An 18,359-nucleotide genomic window follows, 5' to 3' on the forward strand; every position below is an offset into this window, starting at 1 on the left:
CTCATGATGAGGAGGACAAAATGTATCTGAGAAATGTTCTGGTGTGATCAAATTCCACCTTCTGTAGTTTTTATTTGTGTAGAATTTAGGGGCGGGGGGATCCTTGTGGTTGTGAATCCAAAATGTAACCATAGAATGGTCAGACCAGGTCAGAGGAGTCGTGGCAGTGTAAGATATATCAGGCAAGTTAGTTAAGATGATATCTAGCGTATGCCCTGCCTGGTGAGTAGGATCTGTATTTAGAACAGTAAGGTTGAGAGCGGCCAGTTCAGAGAGAAAGGATGAGGCTTCCAGGTTGTCTAGGATTTCACTATGTATGTTGAAATCTTTAAGGAGAAGGACATTTCTGGAAGAAATGACGTGTGGGGCTATACATTCGATAAGCTGTGAGGTGGTATTGGTTAGAGGTCCTGGTGGGCGATAGACTATGGCTCCTTTCCAATTAAGGTTGTGATGCAGATTTATGCTAAAGACCATTATTTCTAACTTATCGTTGCTCACTTGGTCTAAGATGGAAATAGTCACTGAGTTTTTATAAACTATAGCTATTCCTCCCCCTGTCATTTGGTAGTGAGCATCACCATGTGAAAGTGATCCGATTGTATGTAAAGGTTTAATTTTCTGAGGTCATATACACTCGAGCTGGTAGTGAGTGAGTGGGCTGAAACAGGAGAACTAGAGCCTGAATATTACAAATTCTGGCTGCATTAGAGAAGGTTGGAGCCTTTGAGTATCTAAAGTGGCTCCTAGATAGTTTTGAGAGTTGGAAGGTTGGAGATGCAATTTCAACCAGTTGGTGCAGTAACTGCAGTGTCCTGTGAGTGTGTTGGAGAAGCTTTGGATACAAACTGGCTTTGATAAATCCAAGTACAGGAAGACATGAAAGTGTTGTCTTTGTAGATGAGCAGCGACTACTGCCAGACATTTCGAAAAGACTCTGGAAGCAGTGGTAACGCGGAATGGGAGTACCTTGAACTGGGAATGCTGCTGCCCCGTTACCACAAATCTGAGAAATTTGAGTTGAGCTGGATGTATTGGAATGTGAAAATATACGTCTTAAGTCTAGAGTAGACAAAGTCGCCCTGTTGTAACAAAGGTAGCACTTGTTGAAGCGTTACCATGTGAAAGTGGAGAAGTGTGGCTCAGGGGTTAGAGGCGGCAGACCTGGAGCTTGAGTTCGGCCCGGGACCAGGGTTCAATTCCCCGCCTCGGCGGATCTTGGGCTCGAAAATTCCACGGACTCGTTAATTCTCGCTCCGGTGCCTTCTCGACTCACGGGTTCACACTCTGCGACTCTGGGCAATAGCTTGCTTAATCTCCACAACGGCCCCTCGCTGTGGGATGCCTGACTTTCACCTTGTGGATACCCTGCCAGGGTATCTCACAGGGGAATACCAGGACGGGTACCCTAAGCAAGCACTGAGATGCCCCATGGTAAGTCGTGCGCTATATAAGTCTCATTCATTTCATTCATTTCAAAGTGATTTGATTGTATGTAACGGTTTAATTTTCTGAGGTCGAGAATAGGTCTGATAGACACGTCCTTTTTGGGTATGAGAAAGTACGCCGGACCCCTGATATTGTAGTGGTACGGGCTCTAAAGGAGAGGTTGCATCTCTTGTTTGAGCAGGTGTAAATGGTCTGGTGACATTTTGTGAGAACGTGGAGTAATGTTTGGAGGATTGTTGGCAAGCCCCAGGCAATAACCAGAATGGATAGTTCCTAGCACCAATTTGTCTGTAGTTATTGATTGCCAGACGGGTAGGAATTGTGAAAGACGCCCTCGACAAGTGTTAAATGATCGGGGGAGTGTAGGCAAGTCATTGTTAGGTATTGGAGGGGGAGGTGAGTGTATTGGAACCTCTACCTCTGCCATTGTTGCCTCTGTAGCCCCCTCCAAAGAAACCCTTGCAAGCAGAGTTGATTGTTGCCCTTGTATGGTGAGGAGGCAGTGTCTAAGGAGGTATTCTTGACCCCCCCCCCCCCCCCCCATAAAAGTAGAACCGAAAGGAAGGAACCACGGCCAGAAGGGGACTGTAGGGCTCATATAGATTTTGCCATGTCTGTGTCTTTTTTTTAATCTTTTCTAAGTCAGTGTCTACAACATGACCAAAGAGGAGGTGTTTGTCAAATGGCATGTTTAGAATAGTAGCATGACCTTCTGGTTTAAACCCAGAAATTCTTAACATGTATGCCTTCTTAGTAGCACGCTGGTGTTGATGGCTCTAGCTGCAGTGTCAGGCGCATCCAACGCGCACCTTATGGAATTGTTAAAGATAAGCGTTCCCTCTTGCACTAGGTCTTGAGCTTTGGACTTGTGCCCATCAGGCAGGATTTCGAGCAATTGCTCCATTTTGTCACAATGCGCCCTATCGTACCAGGTTAAAAGGGCTTGAGTGTTAGAACTTAGCCAGAAATTTGCAGCTTGGGAGGCTATTCTCTTCCCAGAGGCATCTATCAACTTAGAAACTGTCCGGAGGTGGAGCATCTCGTGACTTTTGAGAATTGGCCCATTTACAGGCATTAGAATCTACTAACGAATCTAAGACTAACAGGCCCATGATGTAAACTGGAGCGGATGGTGCAGATTTATACTTGTCTATTCTGGGGGTGAGAATACGTGCCCGAACAGGATCCTTAAATATGTCAACCACATGTCTTAGTATACCTTGCAGCATCGGGAGTGCTTAGTGTTTCAAAAAGGAAATCCTCTTCTAGAAAGTTTGTGTTATTGAACACTGTGATAATCAGCAGCTCTGCTTAATAGTTCTATATAGCCTACTTTGTCATCTGGTGAAGAAGGTTTAGTAGGGTAAAGATCAGGATCGTTACCTGTGGGAGAATATGTTGTAATCCTTCCATGGGTCTGCAGGTGCAGGATCATTGTCCCAATCCACATCCCTATCCCCATGATACTGATCATCAGGTGTGTATGGTGGTGGTGAATTAGTTGGGGTAATTAACAAGTGTTGTGTTTCCGGGAAAGGAGGTGATGGAGAAGGAGTGGGAGAAGGGTTAGTACCCACATGTTTCCTCTTTAAAGTAATGTGATAGGCTGCCTCGGAGTTAAATTTGCCTTGGAGTGGCTATTTGGTTGCAATATGCCCAGTTTTTGGATTGATGTACAGTTCCTTTTGTTTCGAGTCGGGTTTTGGAGGCGGGACATCAAAACGGCGCTCCTTAGATGGTATCCGACCATCTTAATGTTTCATCGCCAACGTTTTCGGTGCCGGTGAGTGTCTTGGGTGCCGAGGATTTAGGTTCTGAAAACTATTTCGGCATCAAAGGAGGTGGGCCTGAGATGGGTTTTGGTTTCGACCCCAAAGGTTTCCGCTCTGTGCCGAGTGTGGACAACTCGATCCAGAGCCGGAAGGCTTTGACATATGTTTCGGTGTCGAGCTCGAAGGCGTGGCGTTAGAAACATGTTATCTGTGCAGACCATGGCCCGAAGGCAGAGGTGGGACCGGAGCATTTTTCTTCAGCTGAGTTGGACTTTGGGGTAAGGGAGGATCGGTGCTGACTTTGCGGGATGCCTTCATCCACACCATTGAAGCCAGACATGGAGACGGGGATAGGCTCTTCTTGTTTTTCAGCTCCCATGGCATCGACAGTTTCTTGATCGGAATCTTCTCCAGAGTGGAGTCGGTGTTCTAACTCTGCATGTAGCGACATCGAGCCAGACGGTCGCGGAGCATTTTCTTTGAGCGGAAAGGTTTACACTCTGTGCAGTCCTGTTTTGTTGTACTACGGAGATAAGCACAGGTTGCACACTTTGTGCGAGTCGGTACGCGGAAACTTTGTGTGGCATCGAGGGCAGCATTTGAATGGCGTCCGTTCCTTCGACTGCGAGGCGGCCGGACGCAGGTAGGCCTGACGGCCTTCCACAAGTTTGCCCGATCGAAAAGAGATTTTTTTGTATTAAATACGATACGTGGAGAAGGGAAATATGCAATCGAAAACAATACCGTCGAGGTATGCGCACCGAGGGAAACCCGAGAAACGGTGTCGAACCAGAGCGCAGCAATTCACATCCAAACCAGATGGAGGAAAAAAACAATCTAACAATGGAGTTGATATCCATGCACACTATCACTGAAAGGAGGCGTCACCTACCTCGTGACGGGAAAGACTTCTTCGAAGAAAAACAACCTGCAAACATTCGGACCCAACACTAGATGGCAGGAGTATGCAAAGTATTTTATCCACAGCTCACATGCCTCAAACACTAAACCGTGACAAAATAGAGATAGTAGTACCCAAAAATAAGCCTGACCTTTGGAATCCTTCCTTCTGGCCCAATGAGTTGGGTCCTCCTCCCTCTCCAAAGTCATCGGTAAAAAGTCTGTTTTAAAATTGACAAGGATCTATCTCTGAAACCACAACTTGGCTCAGTGATATATTCCTGCTTTTTTCAACTTTGCAGAAATTAAAAGATCAAGAAATGTTTCCTTACCAACGCTTAGTCCAGATCAGAATAGCTTTGGTCATGTCGAGAATTGACAACACCAAGTCTCTTTACTTGGGTCTCCCTAAACATCGTATGCAGAAGCTTTAGTAGGTCAAAAACCAGGCTGCTCGGCTGATCTAAGAGCTTCCCACCAAACGTTGCCTTATTTCGAAACTTACAAAAGACCTTCTATGGCTCCCTGTTGCACAGAGACCTACATTCAAAACACGTTGCACTATTTTCAAAGCCTTGAACATGAAAGGTCCGGCATTTATAAAATCTCAGATCTACAAGTACTCCCCTACCAGAGATTTCATACCCACCTATTTCCACCACTTAGTAATCCCCCAATTTAAAAGGTTTAGGATAGGTGAAGTCAGGTCTTCACTCACTGCTCCACTTGTCTGGAACTCCTTCCCCCTGGAACTCAGGACCACCTTTAATTATAGGAAGTTCAGACCGATGTAGACGACTTGGCTCTTTAAGCAAGCCTATTAATAAGTTTCCTAAGCCGTGATGGGGCAGTTATCTAGCGCCAAGAGATCGTTTGATGTGTGTGCAATATATAAGCTGAAGTAACATAAGGTAAGCATTGATGTATTTATTAACAGCTATAATGTTATAATTACCTTGTACTGAAAATGTCAAATTGGCTTGCAAGTGACCTGCTGGGAAAGAACCTGTATACAACACCAGGTTCAATGAGCTTTTATGGAGTAGTTAGAGGACCTAAAATAGGTCTGGGACTCGAAACTGTACTGTAACATCCACGGAATTTAGTATACACATTTATATGAGGAAAATTATTCTAGCCCTCAATATTCAAACTCCAATAAGTGAAAAATACAATATAGCGTAATTAATGTAACTGCAACAACCTTTTATAATTGAAACCTCTGCATATGCACATCAGAATATAGACAGGTTTGTAATGTGATAGCAGAAGCAAAATGATGTTAAACAGTGCACTCATGGAGCTCTTTTCTATTAAAAGGTGAGAAGAAAAATCCTCTTCAAACACAGCTGACCTCTACTTACTGATTTGGAGTTCCCGGTGGCGAGCGCGACGGTAAGCTTTGAGTTTCTAGCCGTTCTTCTGACAAGCTATTTCTGCTTACTACTTCCCAGTCCATTCCGCTGATCAGCCTTCGTGCCAATGGTTTACTAGGCGACCTTTAGAAATAATAGAAAATATGAACGACAGCTGGAGTATACCATGCTGGTAACATGTGCTATCATTTTTGGATCAAAACGGTAATTTACACTCCAGGATGTTCTCCCTACTGGAAATAATGCCACCAGTGAATATGGTCCCTCAAAGAATCTGCAATTACTGTGAAAGAGACTTTTTTACCATGACCTAAAATAACAGTATCAAAGGGCAAAAGTGTAATTTCTAAATCAAATGAAAAAGACCAGATGAGAAATCTTCAAAGCTTGATTCTCCTTGTGAGCTGTCACAGGCACACATATTCATGGTTTGCACCGCAACTGCATGTGCCCTAAAGCACGTGGAGTAAGACTGAACTCCCAGCGATCCTGGCACGTGTGTTTGTTGTCGGGAGGAATTAACCGTGCTTCCTCTACCACGTTTTATTGTTTTTGGGCGTGCACAAGAACTGATACATCAATGTGAAATATCTTTTCGAAATCTATTACGTATTGTAAGCTGAAGCCGGATTTTGCTACATAAATACTCTCTCTCATTCATTTGCTCAGTGCTTTTACAAACTGCAGCGGAGAATGTCTAGTATAATCCTGTAAAACCAGCACACCAGAGAGCTGCGAGACAAGGTGCTAAGTAAGGTTAACTGGGTTTAACCCCTTCCATGCTGATGACGAACCCCAGCCGTCATGCACTACCGTGCTCGTGTGCTGATGACGGCTGGGGTTCGTCACTGCCCGCCCCTGTTCGTGTTGTTTACAGCACACCAGGGGAATCGCGGCCGCATGGAAGGGGTTAATGTTTTTATAAAGCTGCAACACATAAGCATGGCATTCTGTGGCGGCTGGCAGGAAACGGGGAGGGCAGGCAGGAAACACTTTGGCTGCCAGGCCCCCTAAGCCAATTACACCACTCCAATGCAGCTTTGTGGTTCGTTCCCCTAAGTTCTCCTAAGCCAATCAAAATGCTGCATTGAAGTGTTGTGATTGGTCTGAACACCGATCCACGGAGAGCCTGTGCATGTTCCCCACTAGGTTGTGTAATGCAGCCTGGTGAAGAACATGCAAAGAGCGCATCCATGTTTGGCCGACCCAAGACGGCCAGTCAATCATTCATGCGCAGTTTGAGTGTGCTCACAACTCCTCCCCTGGCCCCTGCTCTGACCAGGCAAGCCCCTCCCCGCACCTAGGAAGGGAAAATAAAATGATAACACTTTGTTATTATCATTTTAATTTTCCTCTGCACTGCTCATAAATAAGTAGCGGTACAAAAGGGGGTGGTGATGGACGGAGCATCTGAATCAATCAAACACTCCCACCCAGTCAAAAGATCTGGGTTTAATCCATCTCCGTTCTTTAGCCCACTCTGCCACCCCAGTTCAGACTTGGCTATATGCAAATCAGTCTGACCCTGTGCCTCATGGGAACAGTCCAGCCCGAACTGCCAAGCCATGTCTTCCCTGGACCGGAAACAAGCTTCCGAGGACCGGTTACTGGCATTCCAGCCGTCTTCAGCCCGGCTTGCTTGAATCCAGGGGCAAAGTGAGCAAGGGACTCACGTCTGAGCATACCCTGCCACACTTATGGCGGCCAAAAGTGGTACAAAAGGGGGTGGTGATGGACGGAGCATCTGAATCAATCAAACACTCACACCCAGTCAAAAGATCTGGGTTTAATCCATCACTGTTCTTTAGCCCACTCTGCCACCCCAGTTCAGACATGGCTATATGCAAATCAGTCTGACCCTGTGCCTCATGGGAACAGTCCAGCCCGAACTGCCAAGCCAGATCTTCCCTGGACCGGAAACAAGCTTCCGAGGACTGGTTTCTGGCATTCCAGCCGTCTTCAGCCCGGCTTGCTTGAATCCAGTGGCAAAGTGAGCAAGGGACTCACTTTCTGCTGTATCAAAACTCATTGCTTAGCTTATTTGTTCACTGCACTGACGTGAACCCATGATTTAGGCATCAATACGTTAAGGGAAAAACTAGTCTCCTATTTCAGATGTCTTCAAAAGAGAATGGGTACAAACATGCCAAACACAAGTTCTATGGGACTACCCATCACTGTGTAGGTGTTTTGCGAAGGGCTTCCAAGGTTTCCTAGTATCATCTAAATCTGTCAAAAGGGCGACAACTCTTCCAAGATTGGACATGCAAGGCTATCAAAGGCCACCTGCTGAACCATCAAATGCCAGGCTTCTTCTGCTACAGAAGTAGCGGATATCTTCTGGACACCACAGCCAAAATCATACGGTACAAAGCAGTGCATCACAGAAGAGGATTCGCCACAGTGGTGTTGAGGTTGTGCCAGACTTGTTGGGTTATTATAAGGAATACAGTGTTTATGTGTCAATCTAAAGAATATAGTCAGGTTGAGAAACATTAATTTTATGATAAAAACATGACTGGCAGCATTTTTGACTACAAACTACCGATATGCCTTAGGGGATTATAGGATACTTGGTGTAAGGTAACAAGCAATCTGTAATTCACAAAACCCTATAAACACAACATCTTTGCAGGCAATTAAGGCTCTTTGTTCTAAAATAACGGTGTCAAAAATTGCAACAACTCCATTTGCCATTTTTTTGCTGTTTCAGAATATGCAAAAAATACTGACAAGAATTTAACCAGCTTATCATTTTACATTGTGTTTAGCGGGTTCAGGGCTTCTATGGGGGCCTGTCTACAAGACTCTGTATACAGGAAGTTAAAATGTTGCTGTAGCAAGCATCGGCGGGGTTTGAGTAAAGCGGGACAAAAACATAAAACCTGTGAAAAGGATTCACGCTGCAGTCTGCATTTCGCCTCTTGGGTCAGTTTTGTCACTCTAGTAGAAGGTCCGGTCCAGTGTTGGGAATACCTTGAAACAAAAGACTAGGAATCTGTTTTTTGTATACCCATGAAACTTAGACAATAGATGGGCTTTTTCCTAAAGTCCCTTAAATTGATAGAACAATCCAAGAATGGGATGTCAGTAAATAGGGCTTCTCTCTCAGCGTGTCAACTCATGGCCCTGGCATTTGTATTCACCACTTTAACTCATTTTAACCTAACCCCATGGCCCACATCTCGCACATATAAGTCAGCTAAACCTCAATCAATCCATGTATTGGTCATGAGCAAGTTTGTCTCTGGCAGTCCTTAATTCATTCCATATTATACTATCAAGAGTATATAGGGCTACTGATCTGGTGACACAGCTTGATAAATGAGCTTTGCCTAGCTACAGTTTGCCGGAGAAGACCAACCTCCAGCTGAACCTGTGCAGGAGACGCCGACTTTGGGAGGTAAAGAGTATATTTATAAAATGTTATAATAAAAGCATTAACAATCTGGCATCATTGCACTGCATGATTTCACTTCTGAAGAAAGGACAAGTAAAACTTGCCTGCGTAACCAGTAGGATTGGATCCATGCTAAGGCCCTCCGATTTCTTTCCCAAGGTTTGGACGGTAGCCTGGAGGGCATACTTTTCATAGACCCCTTTTGCTTCAGAAAGGACCTCCTTTCGTCTAACCAGACTTCAAGATACTTGTATTCTGACACTTTCTCATTGTTTGCACTGTGTGCCTGATTTATTATTTCTTCTCCCAAAGATGCTAATTTTGGTCTTTTTTTAGGTTCACCTTCATTTTATTTAACTTGTGTGCATTAGGAGAGGGGGCTTAGCGTCTGTAAACCCACCCTTGTGAAGCTCAGCAAAACCAGGTCATCCGCATAGAGTAAGTAGTCAGACATTTATTTTCTGAATTTCAGTGCTTGTGAATGGACTGTGTCGAGCTCCGTTGTGAGTTCGGAGAGGAGCCCGTTAAAAAGCAGAGGGGCCAGGACACATTCTTGCTTAAGCATGTTTGGGCCTAGGACACATTCATTGAGCCAATATGTAATGATGTTCTGGAGATCTTGCTAGTGAAATTTATTGGGAAATAGACCAGCTTGCTACATTCCATTCAAGCATCCATGCTGCCATTGGGCCCAATAGAATTTTTAATTGTTCGATATCCGCAAGCCACGGTGCCAGAAAAAGTTTCATTTTGGATGGCTTGGTATGTGGGGTTGAAGTTCTCCTCCACAATACCTGTATACAGCTATTCATACTTCATACGATGTGAATTACTTGGAAAAATGATATGTTAATTAAATTGTCCGGGCCTCTTTGCTGATATCTGCATTGCTGCATTTCCTCAGACCATGCTCTTTCATAATAATCATTTGCCAAAAGCTTACTATATCTTTATTCTTGATGGCATAAATAAGCTTTGCCCAGTAGTCATCATGTTTGGCTTTCACGAGCTCCCAGAGCTCTTTGAGTTTACTGAGTGGAACCAAGACTCCGCCATGGAAGACTCCTGCTGCTCCTGGTCTTGCTATTCTTAAAGTCTTCTTCATCTTCTGTGTCTGTGCTTCTGCAGGTTCTTCAACAGACCTATGGGTATCAATGACACCTGAAGAAATCTCCCTTGGAGGGAAAGAGTCACAACCCTGCATCTGCATGCACCACAACAAAGCTGACCGCCTTGCTGCTCCTGTCATCCTACGGACTTCCTGAGCTCCAGCAACACAGGTGGTGGTTCTGCAACTCCCTCCAGCCCTGACCTATACTCTCTGCAATTGTGTGGTCAGTATCCCTCGTAACTGCTGGGACCAAATTCCTGTGAACCGTGTCGACTTGACGTAGCCACGACTTTTTGGCTCTGCACTCCAGATACCTTTGGGCTACAAGAAGCTCCACCTGCCAGGGTGGCGTCCCTCCAAGATGTGCGTCCTCACCGCATCCTCTGCTTTTTGGGCCTTCATCTTTTGTGAGCTGTTCGCAGTCATCTTGCAACTCCTGTAGCTTTGGCCGGTGGGTCTTCCTGAGAGTCTTCTACTGCTTCAGTGGGCTACCGTGCTTTCTGGGCCTGTCTGACTCCCCTGCTGTTGTTGAGTCCCTTGGACCTTGCTGGTCCCAATGTTGCTCCTTCTTAGTCTTCCACTCCAGTTGCGGCTTTCAAGGCTTGTTGGTGCTCCCACCGGAAACCGACCACCTCGAAACTGACATCTGACGTGGGACAGCTCGTGGACAGGTTGTGCTCAGCTCCTGGTCTTCCTCAGCGTCGCCTGCTCCTCAAAGCTGCAGCAACAAGGTCACAGTTGACTCTTATGAATCTCCCAACATCGGTGAGCATTGTGACTTCGTGCCTCCTGGTCACCTCTGAGTGGCCTAAACTCGGTCTCCTCTGCTTGCAGGTGCTTCACTTCCAGAATCCACGCTTGAATTCCATCGGACTTCTTCACCTTCTTCTCCAGAAGCATTTTCTTCCAAGTCTTCCACTGTCGTCTACGGTGGTTTTCGACATCTCTTCAACTCTATGCACCTGGCATCCCTGGTGTAGGTGACCTGTTTCCTGTGGCATCCACGGGTGTGGTGACTCGCCAACCTTCCGTCCTTCAATGGAATTCTTTGGAGACCTCTGGAAGGGGTCATTCTTCTGCAAAAATGCAATCGCGACTTCTCCATTTACTTCCATTAGGTATGCAGCTGTATTCCCGCTCTGCACACAAACTCCATGGGGTTCCCGGGTTCTTACCTTGGGTGGTTACTTGGGCCTCCAGCTCCTCTGGTCTACCTACCATTTTACCTTTTGCAGTTCACATTTCACTTTTTCAGTACATGGTTTGGTCTCCGCGCGAGGGGGCGTGGCTAAGGCGCCGATGTAGGTGGAAGCGGGACTCCGGAGCTCCTCCGCGCCCGTCTCGCACCACCACATATCCTGCGTCCCGACTCGGACCCCGAGCCCACAGAAGTGCCCAGGAGAGTACCGGGGGCGAGTAGGAGGAATCCAGAGGTCTGGGGGCCCCTGTATGAGCCCCCACTGAACTTTTGGCAGAGAACGAGGCACCCGGGGAAGCGAGCGCCCAAAATGGCGGCCGCCGTCCTGGCCTGAAACGCCTGGCGACGGAGCCCTGGCAGAGATAAGGAGCCCTGGGACACGGTGGTACTTGGCCATTTGTCAGCGGAGGCCCCTTGCACCCATCGGAGGTGAGAAGCAGCAGCGGGCGTCACAGATTACACGGGACTGGAGGGCGAGAGACGACCGGCCTGCCTGACCTTAAGATGGCGCCGCCCGAAGACTGATGTCCACCTGGCTTGCCGGTTGTGGAGTCCCTGGGGCCTCGTGGAGTGCTGTGCCCACCCTCCTGACGCGGGGTTAGTCCGGTGGCCCCCCTGCCCGGGGAAGTGCGGTGCCCACACAGCCGGCAGGCTAGCGCCGAGGGGACACGGATGGTGGGGTGAGTGGAGGCGGAGGCACCGGCCACCCGCTATTGAGAGGCCTGTAGGCGGGAAAGGGCGGCTCCCGGGCCAGAGGGGCCCACGCACCGTAACCACCTTGGGGCTGACGCTAGCAGGCGCAAAATCAGTCTGGTGCACCCCGAAGGGAGAGACCTCGTCAAGTGACTAGACGGGGTGCACTGGTGCCCGGCAGCCCTGGTGAAGCGGGGCCTGATCACCGAACTGCTCAATGATCCGGAGCCCCGCCTGACGGGGGCCCAGAGGCGCGAAAGGGGCGAGAGTTTACGGCGGACCTGGCAAGGAGGGCAGGAGTGCCCTGTATCACTAGCGACCACCACAGGGGCACACAAGGCTAGCTGCCCAGCAGAATGGTGCGGGGAAGCAGGAAGAAGGGCTTTGAGGCCCTGAAGCTGGATGACCCGGGCCACCTCGTGGAAGATGACCCGCCGGGGCTTGGAGAGGGGAGCTCGACCCGCCCGCGGGATCCTTCTCTAGGGGACATCATGCAGGCGATCGTAGCGTCGCGGGAAGCTCTCGAAAAGCGCATGGATGCTATCGGATCGGACATGACCCTGCTGAAGGACGACCATAGGAAGCTAAAGGAGCGAGTGGCGACCTCGGAGGTAACCCTGAAAAGTCTGCCTGGGGACGTGACTGAGCTAAAGACATCACTGGCAGAGATGGCGCAGAGGGTACGAGTGCTGGAGATCAGAGCGGAGGACAGTGAAAGGCGCTCTCGGCGCAATAACCTCCGCCTCGTAGGGGTCCCTGAAAAAGTGGAGGGGCAGGATGCGGTCTCCTACCTGGAGGGCTGTCTGCGGACTGAGGTGGCCCCAGAAGGACTTTCCCCGTTCTTTGCCATTGAACGGGCGCACAGAGTCCCTGCGCGCCCCCCCAAGCCAGGGGGGCCGCCGCGTCCGATTGTACTGCGTCTCCTACACTTTAGGGACAGGGACCATATCTTGAGGAGGGTGAGAGACCTCCCGGACCTGAGAATCGACAACAGCAGGGTCATGGTCTTCCCGGACTTCACTAGAGACGCACAGAAACAGCGGACCTCCTTCCTGGCGGTCAAGCGGAAACTGAGATCGCTGCAGATGCCCTACGCTATGCTGTTCCCGGCGCGGCTGCGGGTGATTGCTGGGGAGCGCACCCACTTTTTCCTAACGCCACAGGAGGCTTGGAGCTGGTTGGATGCTAGGGGGGAGCCGGGCGCGGATCCCCCGCCGCAGACCCCACCCAGGAGACGCTCCACGGAAACGACGCCGACACAACGATCTGGCTCCCCATCGGGATGGCAGCAGGAGCGAGCCAAGGCGGTGCAGGCAGTGGCGGCCATCAGCCAGGGAGACGCCAGCCCCTCCAGTAGTGCATCGGAGCAGTCGAAGGTCAGTGCTCCCAGCCCTGGCTCCAGCAGCGGACACGAACTCTCGGAGACGGACCTGCCGGTGGTGACTCCCCAAACAGCAGATGGTATCCTGGGCTAATCTGGATCGAGGGACACTGGCCGCATATGCATGGTACTGGGGTGCAGATGGGGGCCGCTTCCGGACGCTATGCAGTGAGGTGCGGATACCCCCCCCCGGACCTATAACTGGGTTTGTAGGGGAGTGGAGAGTCGGGAGACCTCTCCTGAGTATTGTTGGGGGAGGTGGGGCGGGGGGCTTCGGGCCTGTCTGGGGTCGGCGTCGCGGCCGCTCCAGCTCTATTCTGCAGTAATACACTTTTGATATTTGAGTTTGGATGGGGTTTCCATGTTGGTTGTCTGTCCTGGGGTGTGGGAGTTGGGGTAGTGTGCTTACACAAGTTGGGGGGGGGGGGGGGGGGGGGAGGACCTGGGCGTGCTGGGGGGGGTCACTGAGAGGGTAGATGAGACACGGAGGGCTCTACCATGGGATCCGACTTAGGCTACTAATGTCTCACATGGAACGTACGGGGGATGCATTCGATGCATAAGCGACACAAGATCCACTCCTATTTAGTCAGGCGGGGCATTCACATCGCCTTCCTTCAGGAAACGCATCTGCTAGCTAAGGAAGGGAAGGCGCTGCAGCGACGCTGGAGGGGGCAGGTCTATCACACTGGCTACTCTGCTTATGCTAGGGGGGTGGCCATATGGGTACGGGCGGGGGTACCTTTCCAGTGCACACAACAGATAATTGACCCGGAGGGGAGATACATAATGCTACGAGGCAAGCTGGATGGGAGGGACCTTAATCTGGGTTGTTTGTACGCCCCGAATGTGGACCAACCTGCATTTATCTCTCTACTTTCCAACAAACTGGCCCCGTTCTTAGTGGAACCCTTGCTCCTGGGCGGCGACTTTAATAGTGTGACTGACACTGCCCTAGACAGATCGCACCCCCCCCCTGTTGAATGCACCAGCTGGCAAACTTGCACTTGCGCGTTCGGCCTGGCAGCACCGGTGGGGACTGGTCGACTCCTGGAGGGCTAACCACCCGTCAGACAGGGACTATTCGTTCTTCTCCGCTCTCCATGAGTTGCACGTTCGCATAGATGCCTTCCTGTGCTCCCAGGACGTGCACGCAGAGGTGTGCTCAGCAACGTCGGAATCCAGGAGAAGGCACTGGAATGGATCGTCTCCTTCCTCGACGGAAGAACACAGAGAGTCCGTCTACCACCGTACAAGTCAGAGGCCACCGAAGTCATCTGCGGCGTCCCTCAAGGATCCTCGCTGAGCCCCACCCTCTTCAACGTCTACATGAGCCCCCTCGCGGCCATCGCACGCCAACACAACCTCAACATCATCTCCTACGCCGACGACACCCAGCTAATCCTCTCCCTGACCAACGACCCCGCCCCCGCCAGAGCCAACCTTCACGACAGGGATGAAAGATGTAGCCGAGTGGATGACGACCAGCCGCCTGAAACTGAACTCAGACAAGACGGAAGTCCTCATCCTGGGCTCCTCGCCCTCCGCCTGGGACGACTCCTGGTGGCCCCCGCCCTGGGCACCGCACCCAAACCGACAGACCACGCACGCAACCTGGGCCTTCATCCTGGACTCCTCCCTCTCCATGACCAGACAAGTCAATGCCGTCTCCTCGTCGTGCTTCAACATCCTGCGCATGCTACGGAAGATCTTCCGGTGGATCCCCACCGAGACCAGGAAGACGGTCACCCAGGCCCTCGTCACCAGCCGACTGGACTACGGCAACGCCCTCTACGCCGGAACCACCGCCAAGCTCCAGAAGAGACTCCAGCGGATCCAGAACGCCTCAGCCAGACTCATCCTCGACATCCCACGAACAGCCACATCTCCGGACAGCTGAGAGACCTGCATTGGCTCCCCGTCAACAAAAGAATCACCTTCCGTCTCCTCACCCACGCACACAAAGCCCTACACGATCAAGGCCCGAGCTACCTCAACAACCGCATCAAACTTCTACGCTCCCCAAACGCCACCTCCGATCAGCCAGTCACGCGCTCGCCGCCGTCCCCCGCATCGAAGAACGACAACAGGAGGAAGGTCCTTCTCCTACCTGGCCGCCAAGACCTGGAACTCCCTCCCTCCCGACCTGCGCCTGACCCAAGACCACCTCTCCTTCAGGAAGAAGCTCAAGACCTGGCTGTTCGAGCAGTAGCAGCCCCCCCCCCCCCCCCCCCCCCCCCCCCCCCCCCCCCCCCCCCCTCAAGCGCCTTGAGTCCCTCCGGGTAAGTAGTGCGCTCTATAAATGTCTTTGATTGATTGATTGATTGATTGTGCCACAGTGAGTATCTTACGCGCTCGATCTCTGACCATAATCCGCTCCTCGTGCGGATGCGCTGGTCGCAAATCCGCCCGAGGATCCCAGCCTAGAAACTCCGCCTGAGGCACTAGACGGCCAGCTCTTCCGAACCACAATAGCCTCGGGCATTGAAGCGTACTTCCAGGTGAATGCGGGCACGCCGGGCTCAGCTGCGATGGAATGGGACGCCTTTAAATCTGATGCGGGGCTAGTGCATTGCGACGTCATCAGGGGTGCGGAGAACGTTACTGGAGGAAATCGCAAGGGAGGACGAGGCACTACGGGAGCTAGAGAGGGCGAGGCCTGAACGGCCGGACACGCACGAGGCCCTGCTAGAGGCGCGTGAGGCGATGGCGGCGACGGTAGAGCGCCTCCGGTGTTTTGACTACAAGACCTACCTTACGCGAGCGCACTCGGAACGAGACAAGTCAGGAGCTCTTCTGGCCTGGCTGGCCAATCCGGCTTGCCAGAGCTCGGTCATCCTTGAGCTCAGGGACCACGCGGGGGGCACGATTTGATCAACAGGGGATGAACGCCTTGTTCTATGACTACTACACGGAGCTCTACGTAGCAGGGTCCTTCCATCGCTGGAGGACTTCCAGGCCTTTACAGAGGATCTTGACCTGCCGGTATTGGGAGAGGAGGACGAGAAGCGGCTCGGGGACAAGATCGAGGAGAGAGAGGTGCGTGTCGCCATCAAGAGTATGGCTAGTAACAAGACGCCGGGCACCGACGGATTCCCAACGGAATTTTATCTCACCTCGTGCCCCGGCTGACGTGGCTATACAACGAGTCGAAGCGGCTGGGCCGCCTTCCTGCGACCACGAGGGAGGCACTGATCGTCCCCCTACTGAAACCGGGCAAGCAACCATGGGACAGAACGGCATACCGCCCACTGTCCATGCTCAACCTGGACTACAAGATCTTGAGCAAGATATTAGCGACGCGCTTGCTCCCCCACATGCCCATGCTGGTCCACGCCGACCAGTCAGGCTTCATCCCGACCCGCAACACGGCGCTTAATGTGCGGCGACTCCTACATGTACTGGAGGCTGACACCTATGACACCGATGAGGCAGTGGTGTTTGCTGTCGATATGGAGAAGGCCTTTGACAGCCTGGAATGGCCTTATCTCTTCCACGTTCTGCGTACGCTGGGCCTCGGCGAAGGCTTTGTAAATTGGACAAAGCTGCTCTACCGGGACGCGACGGCGAGGGTCAGAACTGGGAGAGTTATCTCGGAGATGTGCTTGGTGGGCAGGGGCACCCGCCAGGGGTATCCTCTCTCCCCCCTGCTGTTTGCCCTGGCTGTCGAACCCCTTGCGGCGCGAGCCCGGCTGGGCCGGGCATATCAGGGCCTGGACGTCTATGGACAGGTACACCACATCGCATTGTACGCGGATGATCTGCTGCTGTTCTTGGCGAACTCGGCGGACTCCCTGCGTGGAGCTCAGACCCTCCTACAATCGTTGAGTAGAGTATCGGGCCTCCGAGTGAACTGGGCGAAGTCCCACCTATTCCCAGCCCGCCCTCGGAGAGCATGCCCGCAAACCACGGAGGGCGTGACGTGGGAGGAGAGGAGCCTGCGTTATCTTGGCACCTCGATTTTCCATGACAGAGCGGATATCCTTGAGGGGAATATCGGGACGGCAATCAGGCACACCAAAGGAAACTTTGACTTTTGGAGCACGCTCCCGTTGTCACTCATGGGGAGAGTGGCGCTACTCAAAATGGTGACTTTGCCGAGGCTACTTTATTTCTTCGGGACCCTCCCGATCTGGATCCCGGCGAGCTACTTTCGGCGGCTGCGATCGATGGTTATCGGCTTTCTGTGGGGGGGGCGGGCAGGCGCAGGGTGGCGCATGCCACGCTTCTCCGACCTCGGGCGGATGGAGGACTGGCAGTGCCAGACTATGAGCGCTACTACCTAGCGGCGCAGCTGCAATGGCTGACGCAGTGGGTGGCAAGAGCCAGAAAAGGGGAGGAAGGCTCAGGGGAACCGGCGGGCCCGGTCCAGGTGTTGTCCCGGATTGTTCTGGGACTTCCGATGGGAGATTTCCACCTCACTCAGGAGTTTGCGACGGCCCGAAAATGCTGGAACAGGTATCGCCGAAGGAGCGGTATTGCGGTTCCGTACGCACCTGAGATCCCACTTAAACTCTGCGGGGCACTCCCGCATGGGGGTTCGTGGCGCGGGCTGGATGACTGGGACCAGCGGGGGCTGTCATCCATGGGCGACCTGTACGAAAACGGGGCGCTGTTGCCGTTCGACCTACTGAGGGACCGCTTTGAGCTGGCGGGAGGGGATTTCCTCCTTCACGCAGCACTAACGGCGGCGATCCGCAAACACTGGAAGGCGGGCATGCTGGAGCCACCGCTCTCTCTGGGCTGCCAGTACGTTGTGATGATGGCGGGGACGGTCAAGGCTGTCACGTGCCTATATCGACGCATGGTCTCGGAGTCCGTCACCCCGCTGCTGGCCTTGAAGGCGAAATGGGAGGCTGACTTGGCGACCGAGATCCCAGAGGAGGCGTGGAATGGCATACTGGAAAGGGCCCGTAATGGGACGCGCAATGCAAGATTCCAGCTGGTGCACTTTTATGTCCTACACAGGGCCTACTTGACCCCCAACAAACTACATAAATACTTCCCGACCCACCCGGCTTCCTGCCCGCGTTGCCCGGCAGATCTTGCCGATTTCCAACACATGTTCTGGTCTTGCCC

At 51.6% G+C, this 18,359-nt stretch overlaps 1 protein-coding gene across 1 annotated transcript in view; it reads right to left on the minus strand.

Moving 5' to 3' along the window:
- PTPN4 (protein tyrosine phosphatase non-receptor type 4) overlaps positions 1-18,359 on the minus strand; it is a 1,255,365-nt gene that overhangs the window by 700,384 nt on the left and 536,622 nt on the right. Inside the window, exon 14 of the mRNA XM_086957111.1 lies at positions 5,486-5,620. Within this exon, the coding sequence (XP_086813237.1) occupies positions 5,486-5,620 (135 nt within the window). The remainder of the gene's footprint in view (positions 1-5,485; positions 5,621-18,359) is intronic.

The sequence above is a fragment of the Lissotriton vulgaris genome, chromosome 2_1, assembly GCF_964263255.1.
Source record: "Lissotriton vulgaris chromosome 2_1, aLisVul1.2, whole genome shotgun sequence".
NCBI lineage: Eukaryota > Metazoa > Chordata > Amphibia > Caudata > Salamandridae > Lissotriton > Lissotriton vulgaris.